The sequence below is a fragment of the Tricharina praecox genome (genome assembly GCF_024521635.1).
Source record: "Tricharina praecox strain CBS 144465 chromosome Unknown BZA05scaffold_25, whole genome shotgun sequence".
NCBI lineage: Eukaryota > Fungi > Ascomycota > Pezizomycetes > Pezizales > Pyronemataceae > Tricharina > Tricharina praecox.
The window spans coordinates 114,574-127,760 of NW_026250427.1; the positions used below are offsets into that span (position 1 = coordinate 114,574).

Consider the following 13,187-nt stretch of genomic DNA (forward strand, 5'->3'; position numbering starts at 1 on the left):
CTTGTGCTCAATCTCTAATGGGAGTGCGGTAACGAGACCCGCTCAACACCTGTCACCAACCAACTCACGTGACAAGAAGCCATTGAATGATTGCTCGATGTCCAGTGTCCACATGCCCGGAGTTTAAAGGGCAGAAATGAGAAGAGCACCAATATATTTGCACCTATAATAGGGTCTGCTCGGCAATCCTCATTGCTTAGAGCCCGTTTGGATGCCCTCAGTTTTCAGTTCCACTCCCAGTTCCAGAGCCAAAACTTAAATCCAGCTCCCCTCCGCTCCGGGTCACCGAATACCGTACCATCCAGTTTCAGTTTCAGTTTCCGGAAAACCTTGAGGTGAAGTTTGACTAGGGTGTTTGGCAGTTCTCAGTACCTACCGTATACTCAGCCATAAGTCTGAAAAACTTAAATAGGCTTCACCGGAACTTTAATAGTAGATAGACACATTATAGCTCCGCTTGTCGGAAGGGGGGTCCATGGTTGAAGACTTGAAGTTAAAATGCGGTACCGGTACCGGTACTGAGTGGTGGGGAAGAAAAAACCGCCAGACTCCAGAGGTCAGTTCCCGTTTCATCGCCGGAGAGGCAGTGCCGCACAGTTTCGGTTTTTTTCTTCTTCTCGGTTTTTGTGCCATACAAATAGGGATGCAGTTTTGTTCGCTTGGTTTCTTGATCTCGAAAAATTGGCAGTTTTTGCTAAGCCTGAGGGTATCCAAACGGGCCCTAATTGAAGCTCTGAACGCCGATAGAGTTCTTTACTCTACCCAATCTACGGCCCCAAGGTATGCATACCATAGGAGGAGGAAGTAGTATGCCAAAAGCACCGCTTTATCCACTCACTATCGCATCCGACCTCCATTCGACCTCCCACAGGTGTCGAGCCGCGCCCCGGATCTATTTCATGAGCGCCTGTATCTTCGCCCGAGTCACATACCGTGAATCCAACCCTCCGCCAGCGGCCAGCCTCGCCAACTCAACGCGGCGACGCATCACGGTGGCTTTATGCCCTCCACGCCCTCCAAACTATGAATTGAACCCATCCCACTTGGTCCGTAGTCGACAGATCGCGTGTGTGAGCAACAGCCTAAGGACTAGGCAGAAGCGTGTGCACTCTACATACAGGTAAGGCCGATGTACACTAGGTACTACTATCATAGGTACTATATCTACATCGCCCCGGAGTCCCTCGGGAGCCTAACGGCTGTCGACGGAATACCCAGCCCACCGCGACCGTCCAGACTCCGGATAAGCCCCGGGCTCGAGTGCTTGCGCATGTCTTATAGAATACCTGGGTAGAACCTCGCAGGGACCATGTCACCTTGGAGCAAGTACAACAGCGGCCCAGTCGCTCTTAATGGTCTGATTCTCTACTCCCCATACTCCCCATACTCCTCTCCAGTTACTCCCGTCAGCAGACCCGCGCCGCGCCACAGTGTCGTTTCGTTTCGTTTCTCAAGCGGGCATGCCGCCCTACTGCCCTGGTTCTGCGGCGAGGACCGGGTCGATCGTGGGTTACACGGACGCGGAAACAGCCTCCACATTGCACAACCGCGGCGAATAAAGTGTCCACTGGCCGCGCAGAGACGAAGACAAAGACAGAGACGAAGACAAAGACAGAGACGAAGATAAAGACAGAGACGAAGACAAAGACAGAGACAAAGATAGAACCGCCGGCCGGTCTCGTATGTAAACGTCACTGGGTTTATTCTCTGCTGCCTCGTCCGCATACGGTACGGTATGGAGGGAGCTCGTGCCAAGCAGCAATTGCCGCTGCCAGACTCCAGTGACTCCTCACACGCTCGCGCTGCGATGTCGAAGTGTCGAGGTACCTGTTGTATGCAGATATCGCAGCCAACAGGAATCCTCCTCGACTCGACTCGGGATGCAGCGACTCGTTCGTTCGTTCTCCAGCAACCAACATTCTTCCGCTAGCGCACGGCGGGCTGGGTACCGTACCAAGGATTGTTCCCCAGTCCCGACTCCCCAGTCCGCACGCCGCACGCACGACGCCAACCCCTTTCCGCGCGTAGATTTGCAGGGGCCAGATCTGAAACACGCGAGTCCACCAAAATGGAAGAAACGAGGGAAGAGAAGATGGAAGGAGAAAAAAAATAGAAAAGAGAAAAGAAGGGAAGAAAAAAAAAGAACAACCGGAATGCCGCCGCCCAGGGTAGGTGGTGATGTTCCGCACGCTTCCGCCGTGGATACAGATATGCTATGTAGGCAGCAGCGGGCGCCGGGCGGAACGGGTGTGGCTGGACTGGACGGGACGGAGACGTCGATGATGTCGGCGCTCGCGGGCGTGTGGGATGGCGCCCTGGCTGGAGGCGAGCGCCGGTAGGGCGGCCATACTCTAGTATCTGGAGCTCCCTGGGGAGTCTGGTTGTGGTACCTACTGGTGGTTCGGTGTCCACTGTCCACTGTCCACTGTCGGGCATGATCCAGCTGTCGCCGTGAATAGATTGAAGATCAGCCAGCGTCATCAGCACCACCAGCGTCACCAGCATCACCGTGGCTGTCCTGTCAGTCAAAGTCAGCACGCATACACCCGCAGCATCCCCATCCCCATCCCCCGATCACTCCCATAAATGCCATCCCATCCACCACAACCACCCCTTCCTCCTTCCCCCGATTGTATGTGGTATGTAGCTTGTTGGTTCGGTTGGTCGGTTGGTTGGTTACATGCCCACTTTGACTCTGGTCCTCGTATACGGAGAGGAAGGGAGGGAGGGTGGGAGGGAGGAGGGAAGGGGGTAGCATATAGTAGCCAAGGTCCATCTCTAGGCGGCGGGTCTGCATCTGTGCGACGACCCACGGATCAAGCAGAATAGAGTAGCGGAAAGCAAGCAGGCAAGCAAGCCAGACATGCCATGGCAGGAACGCAAGCCGCAGCAGCAGCGGTAATCGGTAGAGTTTGCGGAAGAGGAATAGGGTGAATGGAGGTGGAGGTGGAGGTGGAGGTCAGAGTGAGGCGGTCAAGGTGGAGAAGAACCCAAAGGCAGAATGGGGGGAGGTATAAGCACTGGAAGCACTGGAAGCAAATCAAGCAAAGCAGGCGACCAAGCAGGCAAGCCATCTCTCCATCCATCTGCCATCGATATCGAACCTCCCCATCCATCTCCCCTTCCCGGGAAAAAAAAGAAGCCCGTCCAAAACAGCCTGCACGCACCTTTTAGTTAGGGGGTCTTCCGCGCATTTACTGGGGTTTCCAATCTCCTTCCACCGCTAATCCCACCCGCATCATCATCATATCCCCCGAAACCGAATCTGTCTGTCCCGTCCGCCAGTCTGTCGTGTCGCGTCTTCTGCTTCTTCGACTTCACCCACCAACACCGCCTCCACCCCCCCTTCCCCCCCTTCCCCCCCTGTCCCCCTACTAATTCATTGGCATCGCACGCACGCCAGGCTTGCTGCGATTGTCCTTCTTCTTCTTCCCGTCTCGCCCTTCTCCGTAGATACTCTCCGTATCCCCATCACCCACCCACCACACCCCCCTACGTTTTCCTTTCGGCTTCGCGGCGTTTTCCCTTTTCTTCGCTCGTTTTTGACAGATGAAGTAAGAAGAAGAAGAAAGAGACAGTTCTAGAGTTCGGGACTCCTGGACACAGACAGACACAGAAACAGACACGCCCGCAAGCAGGCTTAACTGACCGCAAGACGGGAAAGGCAGTGACGACGTGCCGGACAGAAATAACTGGGAGGATCGTTGTTCATCATAATCACCATCGCCATCTTCCTTGACCCAGCCACCCCCGACGAAGCGAACCAAGCCCGCCCACCGGCCAGCCCGCCCGCCCGCCCAATAAACCCACCCCTCCCCACCCCCCTCCCACCCACACCCCCCCCGAAAGACGCCTTCCGATCTTTCTGGAGACGAGTAATTTCGACCATCTATTGCCCTTCCTCTCCCCGCCGGCATCACGTCTCCTCCCGCGGCTACCACAGCAAGCAGCAGCAGCACCAGTAAACGGGCAAGCAGGCGCCTCTCCCAGAGCTCTTCACCGACGACGGGAGGTGGTGGACGTGTCAAAAAGGCCAATCGCTTCTCGAGCTACAGAAACACGATGGCTTTCCTCTTTGGCAAGAAAAAGGGGAATCATCGTGATGGACCTCCCTCCACTGGGGGAGGAGGACCTACCTCAGCCGCTGTCACCACTCCTCCGAGCTCCATGAACACCTCCCTCAACAGCCTCGGTGGCGGCGACGGGGGCTCACCGAATACGCGGCCTATGGCTCCGCCGCAGCAGCAGCAACAGCAACAGCAGCAACCGCGACCACAGCAGCCGCACGGGCCCCATCACGCCCAAAGTGCGGAAGGGACACCTCCTGGTTCAGCTCAAGGGCGAATATTACAGGTATGTACCGAGCTTGATTGTTCCCCCATCCACAACCCGTTTCTATTCTGTTCGTCGTCCTCTTCTCTCCCATTGGATGTCTTGAGGGCGACAGATGGAGACTCACAATTGAGCTGATTTAGAAGCAGCAATCGCCTCAGGGACCACCACAGCCATCGCAAGGCAATTCGTCCCTCTACCCGTGGTCGCAACGACGCCTTACGCTGAACTCGTCGCATCCATCGCCCTTTCCGCGCTACGGCCATGCCGCCAATGCGGTCTCGAGCAAGGATGGAGACATCTACATCATGGGGGGTTTGATCAGGTCGCAGAACGTGCGCGGGGACCTGTGGATGATTGAGGGCGAGAGCGAACGACTGGAGTCGTATCCTGTGATGACTACCAGCGAGGGTCCCGGCCCCAGAGTAGGGCACGCAAGCTTGCTGGTCGGCAATGCGTTCATTGGTTGGTTTTCTTTGTCAATCGCCGTTCACTGGGTGGGCTGTTTCTAACGGCAGCGCGCAGTTTTTGGCGGTGATACCAAGCTGGACGAGAGAGACGTCCTGGATGAGACTTTATATCTTCTCAACACATGTAAGTTTCTCAGCTCATCGCTATCCAACTCTCCTGGCGATTCTTTGCCGCTGACGGGGGGTTCGAAATGTCATAGCTACACGACAATGGTCGCGTGCTAGTCCGCATGGGCGGCCGTCCGGGCGCTACGGCCATACCCTGAACATCCTAGGCTCCAAGTTGTACATATTTGGTGGTCAGGTCGATACAGTTTTTTTCAACGATCTCGTGGCGTTTGATCTCAACACGCTTCAGCATGTCGGTTCGAAGTGGGATGTTCTTGTACCAGCTGTGGAGGGTAGCACCGATGTGCCGGCGAGTAGGACAAACCACACCATGGTGACATGGAACGACAAGCTCTTCCTGTGGGTCTCGCGCTCTGTGTTGCGTGCGCGTAAGCGAAAGGGAAAAATCTGGCTGACAACTTGGTGATTAGATTCGGTGGAACGAACGGACTCGAGTGGTTCAACGACGTGTGGTCCTACGATCCACGGACCAACCAATGGACCCAGCTGGATTGCATCGGTTTCATTCCATCGCCTCGGGAAGGCCATGCGGCGTCACTGGTTGGTGATGTGATGTACATCTTTGGTGGACGATCATCCGAAGGAACGGATCTGGGCGATCTGGCTGCGTTCCGGATATCGTCACGAAGGTGGTACACATTCCAAAACATGGGCCCCTCACCTTCACCGCGATCAGGTCACACGATGTCTACCGTCGGAGCCAAGATCGTTGTGCTCGGAGGAGAACCCAGTGTTCCGGCGCGGTCACAAGAGGAGCTGCAGCTTGTCTACGTGTTGGATACCGCGAAAATTCGGTATCCTACCGACAATCCCGCCCAGCCCTCGCCGACGGATCGCAACAGAGTGGTGGGGCCACAGCAACAACAGAGGGGACAAGGACCTTCGGCGCTGGGCTCGAGGAATGGCTCCGTTGATGGACCGTTGAATGGTCCCGGACGGCAACCGCAGGGACCACCGGGGCCGCAGAAGCCGGTTCCCCGGGAGAGTCTGATGGGGTCGTCACCGCCTTCCGGTGGAATCGGCCCACAACAAGGCAACAATCAAGGCAACAATCAAGGTAACAATCAAGCCAATAACAATAACAATAACGCTTCCATTGGACCTGGGGGATCGCGGCTACCCCGCGCGTCGTTAGGAACCCAACCCCCGGGCCCACCACCGATACAACAGGCGCCTGCTCCCCGGGCGAATGGAGCCCCACCCGGCGGTCCAGGTCCGATCAATAAGACGAATGCTGGCCCGGTCGCGAGGGGCAAAGAGAATGTTTCTCCTGTCCAGGACAACTCGCCTGCAGCTGCGAATGGAAAGCGTGCACCTACGACGCAGAAGAGGGATACAAGAGAAGGGCCGCGGTCGGGATCCCGGCAGCACCAGCACCAGCAACAACAGAGCATTGACAGTTTGAATGGCCCAATATTTGAAGAGCCGGAACCGATATCACCTCAGCCACAGCAGCAGCAAGCCCCACAGAGACCCTCCATTGATGTTCGTGCGCCTTCCGATCAGCCAACCATCCCAGACTCTCTTAGCCCAGTCGGATCGCAACAGCCTCTCCCGAGTTTCGGTGGCTTAGTGGCCGACAAGAATCCTGGCCTTGAGTCTGAGGAGTTCGAGAAGTTGAGGAGTGTTAACGACTGGTATGCGTCCGAGCTCGCACTTGCGCGACGGGCTGGCTACACACCGCAGACCAACCACAGTGCGCTGCTCGAAGACCGTGGAAGGGACTTACTCGCCGATGACGACCGGCCTTTCGTGGAAGCTATGCTTGCGCTAAAGGGTGAGCTTGTCAAAGTCCAAACACAGCTCGACGTTCAGTCCACCGAGGCGGCCAAGCGCATGCAGGATATCGAGCGGCAACGAGACGTCGCCTTCCAGGAGGCTGTCTACGCGAAGGCGAAGCTCGCAGCGCTGGGCGGTCCCGTATCTCCCATTCCCGGCGACAAATCATCCGACGCGGCTTCAATGGACCAGGAGAAGATGACGGACATGAGCCGAAAACTTGCCGCATCATTGTCAGCGCAAGCCGACCTGAGCGCCAAAGTACAGGTGTTGACGCAGGAGGTTGCGGCAGAGAAGAAGGCGCGGTATCTCGCCGACGAAATGGCTTCTACTGCTCAGCGCAGGATAGCGGAGCTGGACGAGTATCGCAACCGCGCGGCGTCGGAGATCGAAAACCTTCGTGCAGAACTGCTGGATGCCGGAAAGGCCTACCGCGACGAGGCGGCGCTTGGCCAGGAGGCCGCCGCGGACGTAAAGCTCCTGCGGATCGACCAGGCCGAACTGACCGAGCGTCTGACGGAGGTCCTGGCCGAGAACAGGAACTACCAGGGCTCCCTCGAACAACTCAGCAAAGCCATGCAGATCAACAACTCCAAGAGCAGCACGCTTGAACGGCAGCTCGAAGAGGAGCGGCAGACCAAGGAGGCGCTGGAGCGGAAACTGGCGCAGCTGCGAAGCGAAAACGAGGAGAAGTCGGCGGATCTGCAGAGTGTTAACCAGCGGTTGAAGGACGTCGAGGAGATGATGGAGACGTATGCCGAGGAGGCGAAGGCTGCAAATGCGGTCATGGCTGCCGGACTGGATAAGGTCACCGCGCGGGAACCGCAGAATATGCTGACCAGCGCTGTCGAGGAGCGCGTGATGGTCCTGCAAGAGCAGGTGGTCAATACCCAGGCGCTCCTGTCGAAGAGTAAATCGCAGGCGGATGAGACCGGCGAGAAGCTGGCCGAGGCTATGCAGCGTGTGGCGGGATTGGAGTTCCAACAGGGACAGTCCAGTAAGGACTCCATCGCGCTCCGGAGACGCATGGCGGAGGTTAGCGATGACGCTCGGCGACTGAAGCAGGAGAACGCGGAGATGGTCAATCAGCTCGGTCAAAAACAGCTCGAAGTCGATGCCGTCTCTGCGAAGCACAATGCCCTCAAGAAGATCCTGCAAGAACGTGGTAGCCAGCCCAACCTTGACAAACGGCGATCCCGCAACCTGCAGAACCCCAGTCCTGAGTCCGGCACCGCAACGCCGGAGCAGCTCAACCGTCTGCGCGAGCTCGAGGCACGGCTGGAGGATAGTCTACGCGCCCACCGGGAAACGAAGAATACGGCGGAGATGCAGGCGCAGGAGGTCGAGAAGCACTTCCGGGAGAAGCTGGAACAGCTCGAGAATGACTACCAGGCCGCCGTGCACTACGTCAAGGGCACCGAAAAGATGCTCAAACGCATGAAGGAGGAGCTGACGAAGTACAAGACGTCGAACGCGAGGCTGCAACAGGAGCTCGATGATGCGCGGCGCGGTGGCGCGGGTCTGCCGAAGCCGGAGAGGTCGGACAGCACTGAGTCGGATTGGGAGCAGGAGCGCGAGCTGCTCAATAAGGAGGTTGAGGACTTGCGCACGAAGGTCCGCGAATCGGCCACGGCGCTGGATAAGCAGATCCGCGAGACTAAGGCGCAACTCGACAACCTGCGCGAGGAGCGAGATCATCTCAAGAAGCAGCACTCGGAGATGCAATCGCAAGTCACGGAGCTGTCTCACCAGCAAACCGTCGCCCAGTCGATCCTCGAGCGTCTCGAGAACGAAAACGGGCTCCTCGAGAACCGCGCCCAAAGCGCCGAACAGAAGGTCTCGATGCTCCTGGATCAGGTCGAGAACTCGGTCGATGCCTACCGTCGCAGCATGCGGTTCGAGGGCCCCAACGGCGTCGTCCCCGAGTCCACACGGAGCAGCTACTATGCCGGCCCCGACAACCGCACCAGCATCGCGCTCGACTCGCTCGCGTCGGAACTCGACGCCCTGCGCAACCACTGGGAGAGCAACAAGACGTACCGCCTCAGCACCACCACGTTCGACTTTGAGAAGTCGCCCAGCACCCCGATGCAGTCGGACTTCTCGAGTAACATCACGCAGTGGAGACACAAGCTGGCGCAGGAAGATGAGGTCGCGAGGAGCGCCAGTAATAGTCGCCAGGGAATGAATGCTCCGAATGCGCCAGAGGCCGCGAGAGAGTCGAGAGAGAAGAGCTCACCGCCCACGCAGGCGACCGTCGCTGCTGGTGGCGGGGTAATATAGATCTTTTTTTCTTTCTTCTTTTCTGTATTTCTTTTCTCTCACTGTGATTTGATGTTTTTATACCATTTTCTTTTTTTTTATCCGTGTGCTTATACTGTGCTGTGTCGTGTCGTCCCGTCGTCTGCTAGCTGTACCTTATGTACTATTGTATTCCTTTCTTTCTTTCTCTCTTTCTTTCTTTCGTACTTTCTATCGACTACGCCGGGGGGTGATGATGATTGATATCTTTGTGTTTGGGAGCTCTCGGTGCGACTTTACTTCTGCTTTGTGTGTGTGTGTGTGTTTGACTGATGGTTGTAACTTGTAACGGAACGTGAAACCGGTAACTTAGGACGGGGGTTAATGATTGTGCTTTTTTTTTCCGGCTTCGCAGTTTTTTTTAGTGATATATTATACTAAGTACCCTTTCACACTTCCAATTGGCTCCACCTTTGCTCTTTGCTCTTTGCTTTCGGTGCTGGTGCTGGTGCTGGTGCTGGTTTGGTCGTTTTTTTTGGCAATGGACTGGGGAATCGGGGCTTCAATTGTCTAAAGTTGTGTGTTGAGTTTTTTTATACACGGTTTTTCGTCGTGTTTTTGTGCGTTCTGCGTGTTTTGATTTGGCTGTCATAGTCGTTGTTTTAGTCGTCTTTCAAGTACTCGATAACCTTTTACTCTGGTTAAGAGATGATCAATGGCCATTGAACTTGGGGATTGTAGGTTGAAAATGTAAGCTGTTTTTTGGGGTCAATCATCGTATCGTACCGGTGGCATTCGACCTGAGGAGAGTACGGTAGGTACTCTAGATCATCGCTGCGTAAGATGTATGGAGAGTACATGTCCGTTTCCGTTTCCGCTCCACAGTCGGTTGGAAACAGGCCGCAGCTTTTGTTTTTGTTTCATCATCGTAGCATTCGACTTCAGTAGATCATGGCTGTATACACTCCGGTTCCATCCCACTGTCCAACCCGACATTCACCAAGCGGCCCGATGTAGCTTTCCCTGCCCTCCGTCCCGGCCTGTCACAGCTATGAAGGTAGAGCGCACCTAAGAAATGACACTAGGAAGAGACATGTGTGTGGGGGGAAGTGGGGAGGGGGGGGGGGCAGCGAGAGTGACCCCGGCTCCTCGACCTCAGCACCTTCCTCCTCCTCTTGCCTCAACTCTGCCTTCCTTTATTCCCGCCCCCGAGCGCCCACTCGGACACCTCACTTGCTGCATCTTCCTGATCAGCCTCTGGGATCCGTCTACCTACATCAGTGGAGGAAATGAAGTCTAAAATGGCCTGGCTGCACCGCTCGTCTGCAAAGAGGTCCCGGATCTTGAATCGATCCATACCCCTCCTCATCTGCTTTCGGACCTGTGCCCACAGTGGTTTCTGCTGGCTTTTCCGTTCGGAGCAGCTTTTGAAAAGGTGCTCCTGAGTCTCGGCCTGGGTCTTTTAGCGGCACCATCTGCCGCGGGCATTGGGGCGGTTCTTCGTCCATTGGAGATACTGGCCGGTGAGGCAGTGTCCTTTCTTCAACTGGTCGAACCTCGAGGCCAGGCACTTGGAGGCCGTGGCCGGGATCGGGTCCGGTCTCTGGCCAGATTTTCTGCTGAACCGGTACTTCTTGCTGGTAACTCGGGCGTCGGCTGGCCCATGCTTTGGCTTCTTTCCACTTGCTTTCCATAGTGCCTCGCCTTAGGTATGCGAGTGACGGGGGAGGTAGCTGTTGATTTTCACGGAGCTGGCACGAAGGGTTCAGATCTCTTATATTGCTATTCCATGATCCATCGGAGAGACGGCCGGTCTATATATACTCTCCATCTCCACGAACGATCTACGTACCAATAGTGCTGGTTCTAAGGCTGGGCTTCGTCACTCCTTCCAACAGTAGCGGCCTGGTGCCGTACTTGTTCAGATAGCGGGTCCCCTACACTCCGCGAGTGATGGGTTGTCGGCTGCCAGTTTGGCCCATTCGTCGGCCTTTTCGTTCCCGGGTTGAAATGGGACGCCGCTTGAACCCAGTGGCGTGAAAATAAAGTAATCGAGTGACACTCGATGACATGAGGCTGAAATCTCCCATGGCATATATTAGCGCACTAAAAAAAATTGTCAATGGGAAACTCCCCGCCTTGAACTTACTTGCCTGTCCGTCCACCCCACACTCCAACACTCTGTTCCACCTACATATCCCACCCACCCCATCAATCATCTCCACCGTTGCCCCGTAGACAAGATGAGCGAGTCACCCATCGAGCAGGATTCTGGCGCCGTCATCGGCATTGCCTTCGGCAATACTACAAGCTCGATTGCGTATACTTCAGCTGTGCGTACTCCATGTGGGGTCGGGGAGGGGGCGGGGATGGGGGAAATGGGGTGCTGATTTGTGAATGTGTGCGTGCAGGATGGAAAGGCAGAACTTATTGCCAACGAGGAGGGTGATAGACATATCCCGTCGGTCCTCTCGTACCTCGATTCAGACGAGTTCCACGGTGGTGAGGCAAAGGCACAGCTCGTGAGGAACCCGACAAATACCGTGGCATATTTCCGCGACTTTTTGGGCAAGAAGTGAGTTTTCCGCTTGGGGGAGGGAGAAGAGGGGAGGGAGGGGGGTTGTGATGCTGATTGCAACGGGGAAACCTAGGTACTCTGAGATCGACCCCACAAACAGCCACAACTCGGCGCACCCCATCGATGTCGACGGCACAGTCTCGTTCAGCGTGATCGAGAAGCACGGCAAGAAGGCGGTAAACCTGAGCATCAGCGAGATCACCAGCCGCCACCTGGGGCGTCTGCGCCAGTCCGCCGCCGACTTCCTCGGAAAGCCCGTTACTGGCGCTGTCGTCACGGTTCCTACCGACTTCACCGACGCCCAGCGCGAGGCCCTGGTGGCTGCTGCCAAGGGCGCGGATCTTCAGGTCCTCCAGGTCGTTCATGAGCCCATCGCTGAGGCCCTCGCCTACGCCGCTAAGGAGAACCTGCAGCCTCAGGACAAGATTCTGCTGGTCGTTGATGTCGGTGGTACCAGATCGGATGCCTCCGTCATCGCTGTTCGCGGCGGTATGTACACCATCCTGGCCACGGCTCACGACTACGAGCTGGGTGGTGTCCACCTCGACCAGGTCCTGGTTGACCACTTTGCCAAGGAGTTCTTGAAGAAGCACAAGAGCGACCCGAGGGAGAACCCGCGTGCGCTTGCGAAGCTGAAGTTGGAGTGCGAGGGTGTCAAAAGGACTCTGTCCATTGCGACCACCGCAAGCATTGCTATCGACTCTCTGCACGACGGCTTCGATTTCCACTCGAACGTCAACAGAACTAGATATGAGCTGCTCTCGAGAAAGGTTTTCGACCAGATTGTCAAGCTGGCTGAGCAGGTTGTCGAGAAGGCCGAGCTTGATCTGTTGGATGTCGATGAGGTGTGTAGCGCCTGCGTTCCAAATGATGGGTGTACGACTTACTGATGATGATGATGATGATGATGATAGGTGATACTCGCCGGAGGTTCTTCCCACACCCCCAAGATCGCCCAGCGCTTCGCTCAGCTCTTCCCCGAGACCACACCGGTTCACGCACCCGCCACCGACGCGACTGCCCTGAACCCCTCCGAGCTCGCCGCCAGGGGAGCCGCTCTCCAAGCCTCGCTCGTCGCCGAGTTCGATGTCGAAGATATTGACCAGTCCACCCACCCCGCCGTGACCGTCGCCCCCCACCTCAGCAAGGCCATCGGAGTGATCGTTGTCGGTGCCGACGGCAGCGAAGAGTTCCAGGCGATCCTGGCCGCGCAGACCGCAATCCCTGCCCGTAGACTGGCCGAGTTCTCTTCACCCGTCGAGGGCGGCGATGTCGTCATCAAGTTCGTCGAGGGCGCCAGCGAGATCCACAAGACTACTCCGGAAAAGAAGCCCAAAGCCGAGGCTACCGAGGGCGATGATGATGATGAGGACGAGGACGATGAGGAGGAGGAGGAGGAGGAAGAGATCAAGACTAAGCACATGAAGGTCGAGAAGGTCCTCGCTGAGGCCCTGCTCAAGGATGTGCAGAAGGGCCAGAAGATCGAGGTCACTATCCAGGCCGGTGCCGACTCCTCGCTGAACGTGGCGGTGAGAATCGTCGGTACCCAGCAGGGTGTCCGTGGCGTTATCAGTGCTGCTGCTGCTCCGTAGATACTTTTTTGTTTCTAGCTTGGGGATGGCGACGGGGACGGGATAGAGAAAAGTTATGTACTGGGT

General features: G+C 56.5%; 2 protein-coding genes across 2 annotated transcripts; both read left to right on the forward strand.

Annotated features, from left to right (window-relative positions):
* Positions 1-3,828: 3,828 nt before the first annotated feature.
* On the forward strand, positions 3,829-9,171 carry BZA05DRAFT_357759 (uncharacterized protein). The gene is made up of 5 exons (XM_051481438.1): positions 3,829-4,353; positions 4,476-4,797; positions 4,858-4,926; positions 5,003-5,270; positions 5,342-9,171. Exons 1-5 carry the CDS (start codon positions 4,063-4,065, stop codon positions 8,991-8,993), a joined length of 4,602 nt encoding a protein of 1,533 aa, XP_051336561.1. The 5' UTR covers positions 3,829-4,062; the 3' UTR covers positions 8,994-9,171.
* Positions 9,172-11,194: 2,023 nt separating this feature from the next.
* BZA05DRAFT_342095 (Hsp70 protein-domain-containing protein) lies at positions 11,195-13,121 on the forward strand (the record flags this gene model as incomplete). Its single annotated transcript, XM_051481019.1, has 4 exons — positions 11,195-11,284; positions 11,363-11,526; positions 11,603-12,374; positions 12,444-13,121. The coding sequence occupies 4 exons, from the start codon at positions 11,195-11,197 to the stop codon at positions 13,119-13,121; spliced, it is 1,704 nt and encodes a 567-aa protein (XP_051336562.1).
* Between the last annotated feature and the right edge of the window lie 66 nt (positions 13,122-13,187).